The sequence below is a fragment of the Marmota monax genome, unplaced genomic scaffold, assembly GCF_021218885.2.
Source record: "Marmota monax isolate L192 unplaced genomic scaffold, Marmota_monax_Labrador192_F-V1.1 WCK01_AAM20220418_F8-fsc00023, whole genome shotgun sequence".
NCBI classification, from domain to species: Eukaryota; Metazoa; Chordata; class Mammalia; order Rodentia; family Sciuridae; genus Marmota; species Marmota monax.
This window is the reverse complement of record NW_026692907.1, coordinates 11,967,970-11,984,919: the sequence shown is the minus strand read 5'-3', so window position 1 is coordinate 11,984,919 and position 16,950 is coordinate 11,967,970. Positions and strand designations below refer to the sequence as shown.

The 16,950-nt window shown below is 33.5% G+C and overlaps 1 protein-coding gene across 6 annotated transcripts in view; it reads right to left on the bottom strand.

Moving 5' to 3' along the window:
- The window catches only part of Efcab7 (EF-hand calcium binding domain 7), a 47,995-nt gene that overhangs the window by 11,667 nt on the left and 19,378 nt on the right, over positions 1-16,950 (bottom strand). For all 6 annotated transcript variants that reach the window (XM_058581544.1, XM_046451177.2, XM_046451178.2 and 3 more), the window contains 5 exons: positions 16,393-16,534; positions 12,165-12,274; positions 9,672-9,829; positions 7,380-7,513; positions 70-218 (listed from right to left, as the gene is read on the bottom strand). In XM_058581544.1, coding sequence (XP_058437527.1) covers positions 70-218; positions 7,380-7,513; positions 9,672-9,829; positions 12,165-12,274; positions 16,393-16,534 — 693 coding nt within the window. The remainder of the gene's footprint in view (positions 1-69; positions 219-7,379; positions 7,514-9,671; positions 9,830-12,164; positions 12,275-16,392; positions 16,535-16,950) is intronic.

Below are 16,950 nucleotides of genomic sequence, written 5' to 3'. Positions count from 1 at the left end.
GAAAAAGTTCAAGGGGTAAAATATTATGAACACTTAAATCTATTAGCAAAACTTTTAAGAATGCTTTACCTCTGTCAACTCGAGAGCTTTATTGTAGCCCATTGAGTGTAGAGTTACCCAAAGATCACCAGGATCTCCTTCTTGATCACTGGCCTCCATTAGATTCAAATCCATAAATCCCTGTCTTGTTAGTTCATTCTTCCTTGTATCGAAATTCTCTGTTAAAACAACCAAAAATATTTTCTTACATAATTCAAAAATTCATATATTTAATAATATGTCTATATTATTCTTCATTAATGCTTATCTTAAAGGTGATCTTAGGAATCTGTAAGCAGTCTACAAGTAGAATGTTTGAAAACATGCTTTAGGAGCTAACCTTCTATCTTCCTGTGACTCAGAATTGGTACTATCATGGAACATGATTTTTTTCAACAAATTCTGAAATTATAAATAGTGCATATGTATTCTAAAATTAGAAAAAAAATGTAACTTTTCTGGATAAATTCCAAAATACCTATTTACAGTTCCTACTGATAGTTAAAAATCAAAATGTTTCATGTATATTTTCCTCTTAAGCCTAGCAGAACTTGAAGGAATTTGATATAAGATCGTCCAAACTACTAGGGTTTCAAAAAGTGATATGTGCATAGTGCCAGACTTAAGGAAATTACTATATTCCTAATTCATCTAATTTTAAGTGAATTTTCACTTGGCCATTGTAAGACTATTAGATAAAGGGGAACTAATTTTCCTATGCAAGTATGCCCATTTTAACATTATTTCTTAGAAAACTAAATTTACCTGTAAGTATCTAGATATGTTTAATTCCTGAATTTGTCTATAATATGTTTATTTGTCTCTGTCATATTTATCCTCAAATGTGTCTTTGGATAATAAATAGCCATTTACGAATTTTATTTTGATGACTGTCCTATGATAAGTAAGACTGAATTTCCTAACTCCCATCTGTAATATCCTCAAAGGAAATGGGTTTTCTTGTTTGATATAATGCCTCTTTTGTATGCATTATTGTAAACAGAGAAATACCCTGTCTGAAACAGGTTGACTGTTTAATAGTTAAAAATGTTTAGAGGTAAAAGTGACTTATACCTTTGCAAGGAAAAAATATGAAATTAAATCATGGAGAGAAATGGTAGCTATGAAGAAGAATTTTGGAGCTACTATGTGGTAACAGATGAAAAAAGTTAATATTTGATATGTAATACAAAAAATTTTTACTTTAAAAAGTGGGTCTTGAAACTATAGAGATTCATAATGACTAATAAACTTTTGAAATTTAAAGTTCCTAATACTTAACAATGTTTAAAAGGTGTATCAACACCTGACTCTAAGACTTCCTATAAAACTATAGTAATTAAGACAGTGTGGAAGAAAGAATTGACAAATAACTCAATGGAGCAGAACAGAAGACCTAAAATACACTCAAACAACTGATATTTGACAAAGGAGCAAAGAAAATTCAATAAAGAAAAGAAAGTATTCTCAACAGTGATACTGAAACAACTGAACATCCACATGCAAAAATAAATAAATCTAGACACAGGCCTTACGTGTTTCACAAAAATTAACTCTAATGGCTCAAAGACTCAAATGTAAAACACAAAACTGTAAAACTTCCAGAAGATAATATAGCAGAAAATCCAGACAATTTTGGGTTTGCTGATGGGGTTTTAGGTGGTACACCAAAAGCATACAAACTGCTGGGCATGGACGTGCATGCCTGTAATCCCAGTGGCTTGGGAGGCTGAGGCAGGAGGATTGCAAGTTCAAAGACAGCCTCAGCAAAAAGCAAGGCGCTGAAGCAACTCAGTGAGACCCTGTCTCTAAATAAAATACAAAATAGGGCTGGGGATATGGCTCAATGGTCGAGTGCCCTTGAGTTCAATCCCCAGTACCCCCTACCAAAAAAAGCACACAAACCAAAAGCATAATCCATGAAAGAATAAAAATTCTTAAGTGGGACTTCATTAAAATGAAGTCTATTACTAATATAGTCAAAATGATCATACTACCAAAAGCAATATACACATTTAATGCAGTCCCTATTAAATTACCAATGACATTCTTCACAGAACTAGAAAACAACAGTCCTTAAATTCATTTGGAAAAATAAGAGAACCAGAAAAGCCAAAACAATTCTGAACAAGAAAACCGATGCAGGAGGCATCACAATACCTGATCTTAAATTATACTACAGAGCTATAATAGAAAAAACAGCATAGTATTAGCATCAAAATAGATATGAAGGCCAATGGAATAGAAGACACAGAGACAAACCCAAATTATTATAGCCACCGATATTTGACAGATACCAAAAATATAAAGACAGTCTTTTTAATAAATTATACTGGGGGAACTTGATATCCATATGTAGAAGAATTTATTTAGATCCCTATCTTTTACCCTATACAAAAGTCAAATAAAAAATGGATCAAAGACTTAGAAATTAGACCAGAAAACTTGCAACTGCTATAAGAAAACACAGGATCCAACACACTTATCATAAAGGTGCAGGCACTGACTTCTTCAATAAGACCCCTAAAGCTCAAGAAATAAAACCAAGAATCAGTAAGTGGGATTCCATTACATTTAAAAGCTTCTGCACTGCAAAGGAAAAAATTAAGAACATGAAGTGAGAGTCTATGGAATGGGAGAATTTTGCCAGCTACTCCTCTGACAGGGGATTATATAAATAAAATATATAAATCACTCAAAAAACTCAATGCCAAAAAAGCCAACAGCCCAATCAATAAATGGGCAAAGTACTAAACAGAAATTCCTCAAAAGGAGAAACACAAATGGCCAAAAAATGTATGAAAAAATGTTCACTATCTCTAGCAATTATGGAAATGCAAATCAATGAAAACTGCACTAAGATTTCATCTCACTCTAGTCAGAATGGTAATTATCAAGAACATGAATATGGGGCTGGGGCTGGGGCTGGGGCTCAGGCTCAGCGGTAGCACACTTGCCTGGCATGTGTGAAGCACTGGGTTTGATTCTCAACACCACATATAAATAAATAAAGGTCTATCAACAACAACAAAAAAAAAACATGAATAATAAATAAGTGTTGGCGAGGATGTGAGGGTAAAGGTGCACTTTTAAATTGTTGGTGGTCTGCAAATTAGTACAACTGCTCTAGAAAGCAGTGTGGAGATTCCTTAAAAAACTAGAAATGGAACTACCTTATGACCCAGCTATCCGACTCCTCCTTACTTATCCAAAAGATCTCAAATCAGCATATTAAAGCCATGCATCCACCTCAACATTTATAGCAGCACAATTCACAATGGCCAAATTATGGAATCAACTCAGATGCTCTTCAGTAGATGAATGGATAAAGAAAATGTGCGCTCTCTCTCTCTCTCTCTCTCTATATATATATATATATATATATATATATATATATACACACACACACAATGGAGTTTTACTCAGTCACAAAGAATGAAATAATAGCATTTTCTGGTAAATAGATGGGAATGGAGAAAACCATGCTAAGTGAAATAAACCAGACTCAGAAAATCAAGGATCAAATGTCTTCTCTCATATGTGGAAGCTAGAGCAAAACAAAGAAAAAACGGTGGATGGAAAGGGCGATTGGACATCATAAAGATACAGGGAAGATGTGGAATAGAAGGAGAACAAAAGAGGGAGGAAGGAAGGGAAAGGGGAAGATAAAGGGAGTGAATTTAACAAAATCATGTTATATCAATATATAAAGGTACCAAAGGAAATTTCACCTTTATGTGTATGTAGAAGAAAGGAAGTTTAGTACAGTAGAGAAAATATGGGGAGAGAAGAGGGAAGAAAAAAAAAATTTGGGAAAAGAGAAAACAAATTCTTTGCACGTATGATTTTGTCAAAATGAACCCCATTACTATATATAATTATGACGATCTAATAAAAAAAAAAGTCTGCTTTGTGAAAGACACTGTTAAAAGAATTAAAATACAAAGCACTGACCAGGAGAAAACACTTGCCAAATACACATCCAGATAAAGTGTATGGGCCAGGCTACATGGGCAATGACCAAACAGACTCAATTTTACTCTGAGACTCCATATCATGTAAGAAATGCTTCTCCCATGCGAAAGCCCCGCCTCTGTACCTATTAATAATTACCTAGCATAGCATACGTGGCAACACAAAATAGCAATTCTTATACAATGTAAAATTGTTCTCTTTGCTTTCCATTTTTCTTGGGCAATGTACAGAGATTGATTGCCTAGACTTTAGCAACCATTCTCTAACTTGTACTCAATTAGGGTCATTTTGACCCACTTCCCTTCAGCTTGCTTGCTGCTATGCCAACCTGGAAAGTCCCATGGGAAATACCATTTTACCCACTGCATTGTCTTGCTAACTGCCCAATTCAGCTTCTGCACCTGCTTGCTTACAACTATGTCAACCCGGATGTGGTTTTTGCAGTTTTTGCCTTAAAATGTCCTAAATGCTCAGGCTCAGGGCTGTTCCTTGCAGAGACAGTTATGAATCCTGCAGGGAGCAGTAGCAGCCGGCTAAGTAAAGACTCTTCAATTTGGACAAAACTGGGACTTTGTGTGTTTTCTGAGAGGCCTGCCATACAACAAAAGTACTTGTATTCAAAATACACAAAGAACTCTTCAAATTCAATAATAAGAAAACAAATATCCCAATTAAACAATGGGCAAAAAGATCTAAACAGATATTTCACCAAAGAAGATACATAGATGGCAAATAAATAAACAAAAAGAATGTTCAACATTATATGTTATTAGAGAACTCCAAATTAAAACAATAGTAAGATATAACTTATCTGTGAATGACCCAAATCTGGAAAACTAACAATAACAAATGCTAATGAGAAGGTGGTACGACAGGAATTTTAATTCATTTTTGGTGGGAACGCAAAACTGGTATCACACACTTTGTAAGACAGTTAGGCAGTTCTTTCAAAGTTAAACATGGTCTCGTGATACAATTCAGCAATCACTAAATTAAAATGAATTTAAATGAGTTGAAAACCTCTCTGCACAAAAAACTGCACACAAGTTTTGTTGCAGCTGTATTCATAATTACTAAAAACTGGAAGCCATCAAGATGTTCTTCTATAAATGAGTGTATAGATACAAACTGTGGTGCATTTATACAATAGAAATTATTTAGCAAAAAGGAAAATGAGTTATAAAACCATGAAAAGATCTGAAGGAATTTTAAATGCACATTGTTAAAAGTTAAAGAAGTCACTCAGAAAAGTGTACATACTGTGTGGATCCAATATGTGATACTCTGGAAGAGGCAAATTACATGAGTGGTTGCCAGAGGTATGGGGGACAGATAGTAGGTAAATAGATGGAGCTCAGGGAAATTTTAGGGCAGTAACACTATTCTGTAGAATACTGTAATGGCAGATACATGACATATTTATAAAAACCCACACAAGAGTGAACCCTTTTATAAACTATAAACTTGTAGTTAATAATAATATATCCATATTGGCTCATTAATTATAACAAATGTACCATAGTAATTGAAGATGTTAATAATAAGGGAAACTTGGTGAGGATGGATAGGGAACAGATATATGGGAGAGCTCTATATTTCCTACTCAATTTTTCTGTAAATCTAAAACTGCTCTAACAAAATAACAGACTATGAACAAAATAAAAGTGAAGCTACCTTTAAGTCTAAAAAAAAATTAATTAAGATAATCTTAGTTTAGCATGTTGGTGCATGCATACCTATATCTCAGCTATTCAGGAGGCTAAGGCATTACAGTCCCAAGTTTAAGGCCAGCCCCAGCAACAAAATGAAATCCCATCTCAAAAAAAAAAAGATTATCTTACAGCTAAATAACATTTTTATTATCAAGGGGAAAAATGATTGAAATAATATTACATGTGATGATGAAGGTAAACATTTCAGAAAATAAAAAGCTCACATTACTTTGCAGTATTATTAATGTCAGTGAAGGAGATATTCCCCTCAAATCTTTTTCTCCCATCTGGTACTGGGGATTGAACCCAGGACCTTATGCATACTAGGCAAATACTCTATCACTGAGCTACATCCCCAGACCTCCCCAATCATTTTAAGTTAAACATTTTTGGAACTTTTTGATAGCATGAAGCTTAAGGTTCTGAAGTCTGACTGCTTAGCTATAAAACCCAACTGTGAAACTTTCTTGCTGTGTGACTTTGGCTAAGCTATTCAGTCTCTTTGATTCTATTTCCTTATTTGTAATGTAAGAATAAAATAGCACTGCCTCACAGAATTGATATGTAGAATTGCTTAGATCAGAACCTGATAAATGAAAAGTTCTCAAAAAATATAAATTTTCACACTGCCAATTTAATTAAACTATTAGACTAGAATTTTATTTATCAACAATTTCACCATAAGAACAACCTAATTATGATTCACTCTTATGGTATGTTCTTTGTTGCCAACAAATTGAGATTATATCATTAAAGTTATGATAATTTTTATACCTTCTTAAAGATAACACTATTATGTATATTATCAAACTTAGTTAAAGTTTAATATTATAAATCAACATACATATTTGTTATCATTGGCTAATTTAACTTGGCTATTTTTACCTAAAAAGTTGTACAATATAAAATTTTTATATTAATGATATAATATTTCTACCCTACTTGCTGTTTAGATAAATAGACTCCAACCTGGCTTACCGACTCACCCAAGCTTAAACCATTTTGAGAAGCATATATTACTATCCCAGGGACAGCATATGCTGCATTCTGGTCTCCTCATACTTCTTGTTCTGTAATCTATAGTTGGATATGGCTTTGTTGTTCCCCTTTAAACTTGATTTAAATACTCAGGTCCTACTTCATCCCAGACTCCTCCTAAGTGGCAAATGACTTTGTCTCATTTTCAATTATGTTTTCTGTCCATCTTGGCATTTGGGGCTTCAATATGGAAATTTTTAATTCAACTCAAATACAAAAAAATACCATTAAGAAATTCTTAAAATGTATAAACAACTTTCAGGACCTCTTAATTTTTTTAACTCCAGTTTATTAACTCTCTGCTGCCCTCTCCTGGGCACAGGGTATGGCTCAGTGGTATCAAGAACTAGGACAGTTTTTTTCATCTTTAAGCCTCAGAATAGGTTAAAAGATGAAATTACAATTAAGTAATTCACATTTTCTTTTAACTTAAGTATCACATCATCAGTTTAAGAAAAATAAACCTTTAAGTTTTATAATCTACATGTAATGCTACTATTTTTAAACCATCCTAAATGCTATCATAATATTCCATTGAGAAGTTTGGCTTCTTCTTAGGAATAAAAGAATGTTATATATTTTTCTACACATCATTAGAAAAAGAGAAGTGCCTACCTTTGCAGATAGCCCAAGCATCTTCATCACATTTCTCACCACTTGTTCTCAATTCAAAAAAATTATATTCTTCAAGACTAAGAAGACCATTTCCATCTAAATCAATTACTTCAAATATGTCTAATAAAGTTGACCTAAAATTATAAAAATAGAAAATTAATTCTTGTCTTTAAGACAACTAGACTAAGGAAGGTTGCTATGAGGAAAATATTCAAAGGAAGTAACTTTTGTGAACTATCCTGTATCCAAGTGCATTCTGGGCTCAGTCTACTAATAAATGATATAAACAAACTTCTAAAGCAGTCATAGTATCTTAATACAGAGTAGAAACTTAATAAATACTAGTAATTTCCTTTTTTTCCTCCCTTTCCTCTCTGCCTATGGGCAAATCTTAACATGGATAACCAGGGAAAAGGAGAATTACCTAAGTTTTGGATTCCATATTTGACAGTTATCAAAATCTAGAATCCAACTATCAGGATCTATTTCTAAAGGCAGTGTCTAGTGGGAGTGATGTTAGTAGATGTGTAACTAATGTTGACTTGTCAAAAGTTTGGAACCCAGAAATTAATGATAATCTCAGATTTTTGAATGGATGGACACTTTCAGTTGCATAGTGGAATAAGTTCTTTTAAAAATATATATTCATGGCTCATAACATCATACACACATATTGTGGAATGATTAAATCAGACTAAATAATATAGAAGTTATTTCAAATATTCTTTGTGGTGAGAATATTTATAACCTATTATTTATTTATTTATTTATTTTTTATTGGTTGTTCAAAACATTACAAAGCTCTTGACATATCATATTTCATACATTAGATTCAAGTTGGTTATGAACTACCAATTTTACCCCAAATACAGATTGCAGAATCACATCGGTTACACATTCACATTTTTACATAATGCCCTATTAGTAACTGTTGTATTCTGCTACCTTTCCTATCCTCTACTAGCCCCCCTGCCCTCCCCTCCCATCTTCTCTCTCTACCCCATCTACTGTAATTCATTTCTCTCCTTGTTTATTTTCCCATTCCCCTCTTATATGTAATTTTGTATAACAATGAGGGTCTCCCTCCATTACCATGCAATTTCCCTTTTCTCTCCCTTTCCCTCCCACCTCATGTATCTGTTTAATGTTAATCTTTTCTTCCTGCTCTTCCTCCCTGCTCTGTTCTTAGTTGCTCTCATTATATCAAAGAAGACATTTGGTATTTGTTTTTTAGGGATTGGCTAGCTTCACTAAGCATAATCTGCTCTAGTGCCATCCATTTCCCTGCAAATTCCATGATTTTGTCATTTTTTAGTGCTGCGTAATACTCCATGGTGTATAAATGCCACATTTTTTTTATCCATTCATCTATTGAAGGGCATCTGGGTTGGTTCCACAGTCTAGCAATTGTGAATTGTGCTGCTATGAACATCGATGTAGCAGTATCCCTGTAGTACGCTCTTTTAAGGTCTTCAGGGAATAGTCCGAGAAGGGCAATAGCTGGGTCAAATGGTGGTTCCATTCCCATATTTCCCAGGAATCTCCATACTGCTTTCCAAATTGGCCGCACCAGTTTGCAGTCCCACCAGCAATGTACAAGAGTACCCTTTTCCCCACATCCTCTCCAGCACTTGTTGTTGTTTGACTTCATAATGGCTGCCAATCTTACTGGAGTGAGATGGTATCTTAGGGTGGTTTTGTAATTTTCATGTTTACAGTACAATGTTGTAAACTATAGTCACCAGTTATGCAACAGATATTCTTCTTATTATTATTCCTCCTGCCTAAATGAAATTTTGTATCCTTCAACCAACATCTCCCAATCCTCCCACTACACCTAGACCCTGGTAACTATCATTCTATTCTTTGCTTATATGAGTTTTACTGTTTTAGATTCTATATGTAAACAATATCATGAAGTATCTGTCTTTGTGAACCTGCTTTATTTCTTTAGCATAATAATTTCCAGGTTCATCTACATTTTCACAAGAATTGAGTTACTGAATTAAAATATGAGGATGGGGTGGGAGCTAAACAAAGGAAAGGTAGAAAGACAGGCTACTGGTCTAGATGTTAGAGTTCAAATCTTTTTTTAACTGTACTGGGAATTGAACCCAGTGGTGCTCTACCTTTGAGTTACATCCCCAGCCCTTTTTATTTTATTTTTGAGACAATATCTTGTTAAACTGAGAAGCCGACCTTGAACTTCAATCTTTCTACCTCAACCTGGATTACAGGCATGTGCCATTGAGCCCAGCTGCTCCAGTTTAAACTTAAAAAACAAAAACTTACCTAAATTCCTCTGTAAGAAATAATTCTCCTGTTTCATCTCTATACACAAGTTGGGCTTCTTCTGTTGTTGGTTTTCCTTCTTTTTTTAGTCTACAGCCAGTTGTAGAAGGAATTAACCAGTAAATTCCAGGTCCTAGTTCACCAGTCCATCCAAACACCTTTTCTCAAAAGAATTAAACAAAACAAAACAACATGAGTCTTGATGACTTTTAATTTTCTTCTGAAAGGGAAGCATTAGAAATTATTTTTAAAATCAATGTTCACCTATTCTATTATAGTTCTATAAATCTTTCACAGGCTTCAAATTATTTTCTTAATAGTAATCCAAGTACAAGACTGTTGGATTTAGTTCTTTATATATTTTAAAAATTGCCTAAAACTATAATAGATAGAAGTTATATATCTTCTAAATCTTCCCCAGTAATCTTCAAATATGTTTATAATGAAAATGTCTTCAAAGAGAAAAAAGACTAATCTTAGGATAATTTTTTAATACAAACACTGAGCTCCTTTGAGAAAAGTAAAATTTCCAGATTATGGTTTCCTGCAAGGATTGAAATATAAATATATAATATGTAAACCAGATTCCAAAGACACAAAATAAAAATTGTTTAAATTTAAATAGTCCATTATTTGTATGAATTAAACATTTTTGTAAAAACCCAATTACATAGAGTGGTATTTTACTACTTATGTAACATGTACTATTAAAAGAAGATGCAGAATCCCAGATAATCCTGCCTTATATAAAACTATATTTTCTATCAAATATTAGATATTTATAATGTAGTACCAAGACATTTGTATACGAAAACATTTTAGTTTCCTATAAAAGAAAGCAAATAGTATTCCTCTCTATACCTCCTAAGAGCTTTCTGGAACCTAAACATTTCATATAAACAAGGTTCATCTGTCAAATATATTAAACCTATGTATTTTCTAATTATGTATAAGAGCTAAACACAATTATTTGCCCTTTAATATGGACCAGCCCAGAGGAATTCTGTCAGGTATTGTGTCCAAAAATTCATTTCAAAACCCAGGCATAGTTTAGTTCATCCTGGAGTTTCATACTCAAAATACAGCATTATTTCTGCCCTGACTTGTAAGGGGAACCATAATCCTAAGGTCACCATGTCCTACTTTGATACAAGATACAATCAGTATAACTGAAGGTCATTTTGAAGACTAAACATTTACCAATCCATCTTTTGGAAACCACAATCTTTTAGATTGTCCAGGTGTGGACTTATATACAAGACTTTAAAAAAAAAAGATTTCACCGCTTACTAACATATGAATGGCAAACAGAAAGTTTTTCATGGGCACCAAACTCTTCTTAAATAATTTGAAACTAAAAATACAGATTAAAAAGTCCTTTATCAATGACATATTACCAATACACAGAAGTCTATATACTAAAGTGGTAAACAGAAACTCTTTCAAACTTTATTATGGCCTTGCTACCACTAATTTTTTTTTAAACACATACAATCTCATGAGAAAGCAATTTCATCCATAACAAAATGGGAAAAGCCATTGTTTTAGGTGATGCTTTATCTTGAACTTAACATTATAGTCAGTTCTGAAGAAGAGTCAAAACATTAACTTCTGCCATTTTATTTATTTCTTGCCTATAACTATTCTTGTCTGTTAGGAAGCCTACAATAAAGACTTTTATATAACATTCCATCAGGGGAATGTTTGTCTGTTGTTGGGCCTATATAAAGATTAAATATGATATTGCAGTAAGCCCTTGAATAGTATTATTTCTGTTGTTGTGTAGCAGATGTATTTTGTAGACCTCATAAAATAAACAGTCACATTTATGTATCTACTTCACATATTTGGCCTTTGAGTAAATATATAATTAGAAAATATAAGAACAACTCCAAGGGTATCATATAAAAACATTTAAAAGCATTTCTTTACATCAGTCAATTTTTGAGTCTATAATATAGACTCTATGAGTCAAGCCTGAGGATAGTAATCTTTTTCTATTTTGCAGTACTAGTATAAGTAAGACAAACATTTAGAGCAACTTTTCCAAATTTTGGAATTGCTTGTATTTGGGAGGGGGGCATCTACTGGTATCAATCTTTTTTATTAAGCATAACAAAAAAAAATGTTCACATGTGAGGTATAGGGCATTTAGAAAAGTGGAAAATAAAATATGATTTCAAACAACTTACAAGTAATGAAGTCAAACCTGCCAATTAATCCTCAATACTTAAAAATCTCAGCAAACAAGAAAATGTCCTTCACAATTAATAAAACATATATATATATATATATATACACACACACACACATATATATATATACACACACAAACACATACATATATATATATATATCTACTTATTTAAGTGCTGTATAACTTAATTGGTAGAATATAAATTAAAAAAAATAAATACAGAAAAATGATAATTTTCCCTAAACTTGAGTTATTACTAGATTTTAAAATTAAAATTAGAAAATAAATATGTATACTTCTCTATTTCGTTGTTCAGTAAAACACACGAGCTGTAGATTTGATTGACTTTCATTTTCCTTAAGAATATATAAGGCAGTATCAACTGATGACCAAGGGGATAGTTTTCCTACAAACAAAAATACCCAAACACATTAAAATAAATAATCACTTTTTGCTCTTTTCCTATTTAAAAAAGAAACTGTTAGGTTATTTCCCCCTTGGATTTTTTAAAAAGAAATACACACTCCATTTTATATGCAAACATCTTAACATTTGCAATAAGCCATATACTACATATAATGACCTATGAAGACATTCTCTATATACTCACTTTCTAAAAATCCTAACTTTTCTTGAACTCCCCAAAGCTCAAGCTGCAGAGTAACCAAGATACCCAAAATCAAAGAAATGCAGACCTTTTCTGGAAGAGATGGGATTAGCACTGGCTTACCTGTGCTAGGTCCCAGGTAAAAGAAACTATCTATGTGTTCACAACCCCAAAATTAAAATCTCCAGCTAGAACCTTTCATTTAAATGTCAGTCCCATATAACAAAATGCCTATTTGACATTTTCACCAAATTTCTGTTTGTAAAAATGGACTCTTGACCTTTTGAATCCCTTAAAAAAACCCACCATCTATCCTCATCTCTGTATCAGAAGGAATGGTAACTCATTCTTCTGATTGCTCAATCCAAAAATCTTGGAATCATCTTTAAACTCCTGTCTTTTCTCACATACAAAACCAGTTCTCAGGATACCTCTAGTTCTACTTTCAAAATATGCCCAGAATCTCTATCCCCTCTCCTGCCTACACCCTAGTTCAAAACATTGCCATCTTTTTCTAGAATTCTGCAATAACATCCCAGGTAGACTCTTTGGTATCTCTTGATTACTCTTCAGTCATAAATGTTTTCAAAAGATCAACCTGGGGCTGGGGCTGTAGCTCAGTGGCAGAGTGCTTGCCTTCACGTGTGGGGAACTGGGTTCAATCCTCAGCACCACATAAAAATAAACAAACAAAATAAAGGCATTCTGTCCATCTACAACTACAAAAAAAAATGCAAACAAACAAAAGATCAATCTGACTGCTCTTGCTGAAATATACGTCAGAATATATCCTGCCTTCTACTCATGATCTTCTACTGCAGTAGAAAACTAAGAGTATTGCTCAAACAATAAGAAAAAGTGAGTAAACTACAAAATTATAACTTTTCTTGGGGCTGAGGCTGTAGCTCAGTGGTAAAGTGCTTGCCTCGTATGTGTAAGGCAGTGGGTTCAATCCTCAGCACCACATAAAAATAAATAAAGATACTGTATGTTCATCTACAACTAAATAAATATTTAAAAAATTATAACTTTTCTTGAACTCATCAGACTTGAGGTCATAGGGCAACTAAGCAGCCTGAGAGACAGACTTTTCAAAAGAGAGACCTGGATATAAGCACTGGCTTATCTGTGGTGGTGTAACAAAGGAAGAGATGTCAGGCATCAACCAGTGGAAGAACAAAGAGGGCAAAAAAATATTTGAGGAAATAAAGGAAAATTTCCTAAACAAAATGAAAGACAAGAAGTCACAAATCCAAAAAGGTCAGAGAACCCTCCGCAGAATAAATGCCAAACAATTAAATCCACCAATCAAAACAATTATATCAACAACAAAACAAAAAAACACTTATATATTCAAACTGCTTGAAAAATCAATGATAAAGAGAAAATTTTGATTCTAGTCATAAGGAAAACTTCATTTCTCTAAGTAAAAGCCCAAGTCCTCATTAGGGGAAAAAAATCCCTTCCAGTTTATGTCCTTGTTCCTCCTCATCTTGATTTCCTATTACTTTCTTCTTACCAACTACATTCCAGACACGCTAGCCTCCATTCTTTCAACACCAGCATACTCTCACTTCAAGCCTCTGCATGCAGTACTTTCTCTACCTGGAATGCTCTGCCACCTCCTCCACCCATCCTTTTCACCACCCCTACACCCATAAAACTTATTTGTTTGCCTTCTGTGGAAGACAGCAAAATGGCTGTCCCTCAAGTATTAACAGCCTTTTGCAATGTGATTTTGTGGCTCCTCCATCAAAGATCAAGTCTATTTCCCTACAATATTAATCTGGACTCGCCTGTGTACTGTACCAATTCTGAGCCTAGACCTCAGAAGATCCTATTGTGCTTTCTGTTTTTCTTTTGTAGATTCTTGTTACACCATGAGAACAAGGACAGGCTAGCTTACTGGAGGATGAGAAGTCATCTGAAGCAGAGTCAAGCTGTCCCAGCTGAGATACTATATACAGGAAAGAACCCAGCCAAGATCAGCAAAGGCCAGCCATAAACTAACCTGTAGTTGACCACAGATATATGAGATTGCCCTATAGAGAAAAGCCAAGCCTGCCTGGTTCAGACTATAAGAACTATCTACTACACATACAGAGTAAACAAATATTCAGTTGTTTTTAAGTCACTGAGTTTTGGAAAACTTTGTTATGAATCAGTTGATAATTGATAAACCTATTTCAAAGTCTTTGTTCATATGTCTGTTATCTATCTATCTATTGATATTAGGGATTGAACTCCGGAGTGCTTTACCACTGAGCTACACCCCAGTTTTTTTTTTCATTTTTTGAGACAGGACCTTACCACATTGCTTAGGGCCTCACTGATTTGTTGAGCCTGGCCTCAAAATTGCAACCTCCCTGTCGCAGCCTCCTAGGTCACTGAGATCATACATCACTTTCTTAACAAAGCATAGACTGAATCCATTTTAACAGCAACCCACTTACCATAAACATTCACACCCTTTTCCCCTCTGAGTTTTTTCCCATAGCACTTATTACTTTCTAACATTTCATGCTTTTTCCTATTTATTACATTTATGTATTGCTACCCTCACTAAAACATAAGTTAATGAGAAGGGTTATTTTTGTCTTTTTTTGTACTCTAATACACCTAAATTGATGCTTGGCATATACGTCTCTCAATAAATACTTAATAAATAAATGAATAAAAGAATAATTCATAAGAATACAGAGACTTAAGGCTAAATTTGCATGACTATCTTGATTCACCTCTGAAAAATTACTACTGAAATTATTATTTTAAAGTATCAACTACATTGTATTTTAAGTAAATGACAAAACATACAGGGAAAACTTTCAAAATCACTGCTTTAGGAGGTAGGGGAAACTCCCTCTAGCAATAAAATGTTTATATGAAAAAATAAAAGATTGACTTGGAACAATCAATATAAAAGGATATTTGGGCAAAGCACCCCTAGAGACATCTTTCACTGATTAAAAATTCTATATCAACAGTTTTTTTGTGTGTGGTGCTGGGGATTGAACCCAGGGCTTTGTGCATACAACGTTAGCACTCTACCAACTGAGCCATATCCCCAGCCCAGTTCTTTTTTTTTTAATTATTTTTCAGTTGTAGTTGGACACAATATCTTTATTTTATTTATTTATTTTATGTGGTGCTGAGGATCGAACCCAGGGCCTCCCACATGCTAGGCAAGCGCTCTACCGCTTAGCCACAATCCCAGACCCCCAGCCCAGTTTTAATAAACTTTTTAGATGGTATGAAATTACTAATTTTTAACTAAAAAAGAATGTAAAGATTATTAATAAAGATTGTCTCAGTCACAGACATGGACTTCAAAGATATTAAAAATTACTTGCAAGTCAGGCACAGTGGCACATGCCTATAATACCAGTGGCTTGGAAGGCCGAGGCAGGATTATTGGTTCAAAGGTAGCCTCAGCAAACGTGAGGTGCTAAGCAACTCAGTGAGACCCTGTCTCTACATAAAATACAAAATAGGTCTGGGGATATAGCTCTGTGGTCAAGTGCCCCTGAGTTCAATCCCCAGTACCCCTCCCCCCAAAATTACTTGCAGTTTTATATCCCAAATTATGCTCCTATAGAACTTCTGTTAGACATATTAATTTTAAAATAATAAATGGAAAAGACTAAGATTAATTAGCATATTAACATTAATTCTATATCATGAAGAAACAGGTAACATTTTATTTTAATAAAACATACTTTAAACACAAACAGAAACAAAGCAACTGGTAATACAGTCAATGTATAAAGTAACACTATCTTTCTTGCAACATAATTATTTGTTTCTTACCTAGGCAGACTATTTTCTTCACTAACAAAGACTACTAAGTACTCATATAAATGTTTTAAGAGAGGGTACAAGTTGATATTTTAAAAAATAAATAGAAAATTTAAACTTGCCTTCGACTTGACTCAGGTTTAATGGCTTAATTGTTAGATAAATCATGGATTTTTGAGCTATTTGCATCCTGTATTGATGACTAATGATTTCACCATCCTCTTCTAAGAAAAAGCAGCCTTTTGATTGTATGTATTGCCAGTCCTGAAATGAAAAACAATAATATTCAAACAATATTTATTGTTTCTAGCATAGTTAATAAGAAGAAATCCAAGGAAGATATTTTTAAAAATGTCATTGCCCTCCAAGAATGCGCAGCTTAGGAAAGTAATAGGCATGACAGAAATTAGTCATAACTGGCATATTGTAGATGCTCAACAAATATATATGGTCTGATTAATGGAGGGGTGACATTGCTATAAACTGAGTGAGCAATCAGTGAACTATGCAATGAAGAATCAACATCATTTGAAAGTTATATAATGGAGAATAAATAAGAAAAACAAAGTTCACCAAAGTGGAAGAAGTATTGAAGCAAAGCAATAAATATATATGTGTGTAATAATTTAAGAGTACTGCTGGGATCACAGTAAGAATGAAGAGGTAAGAAATACTAAAAC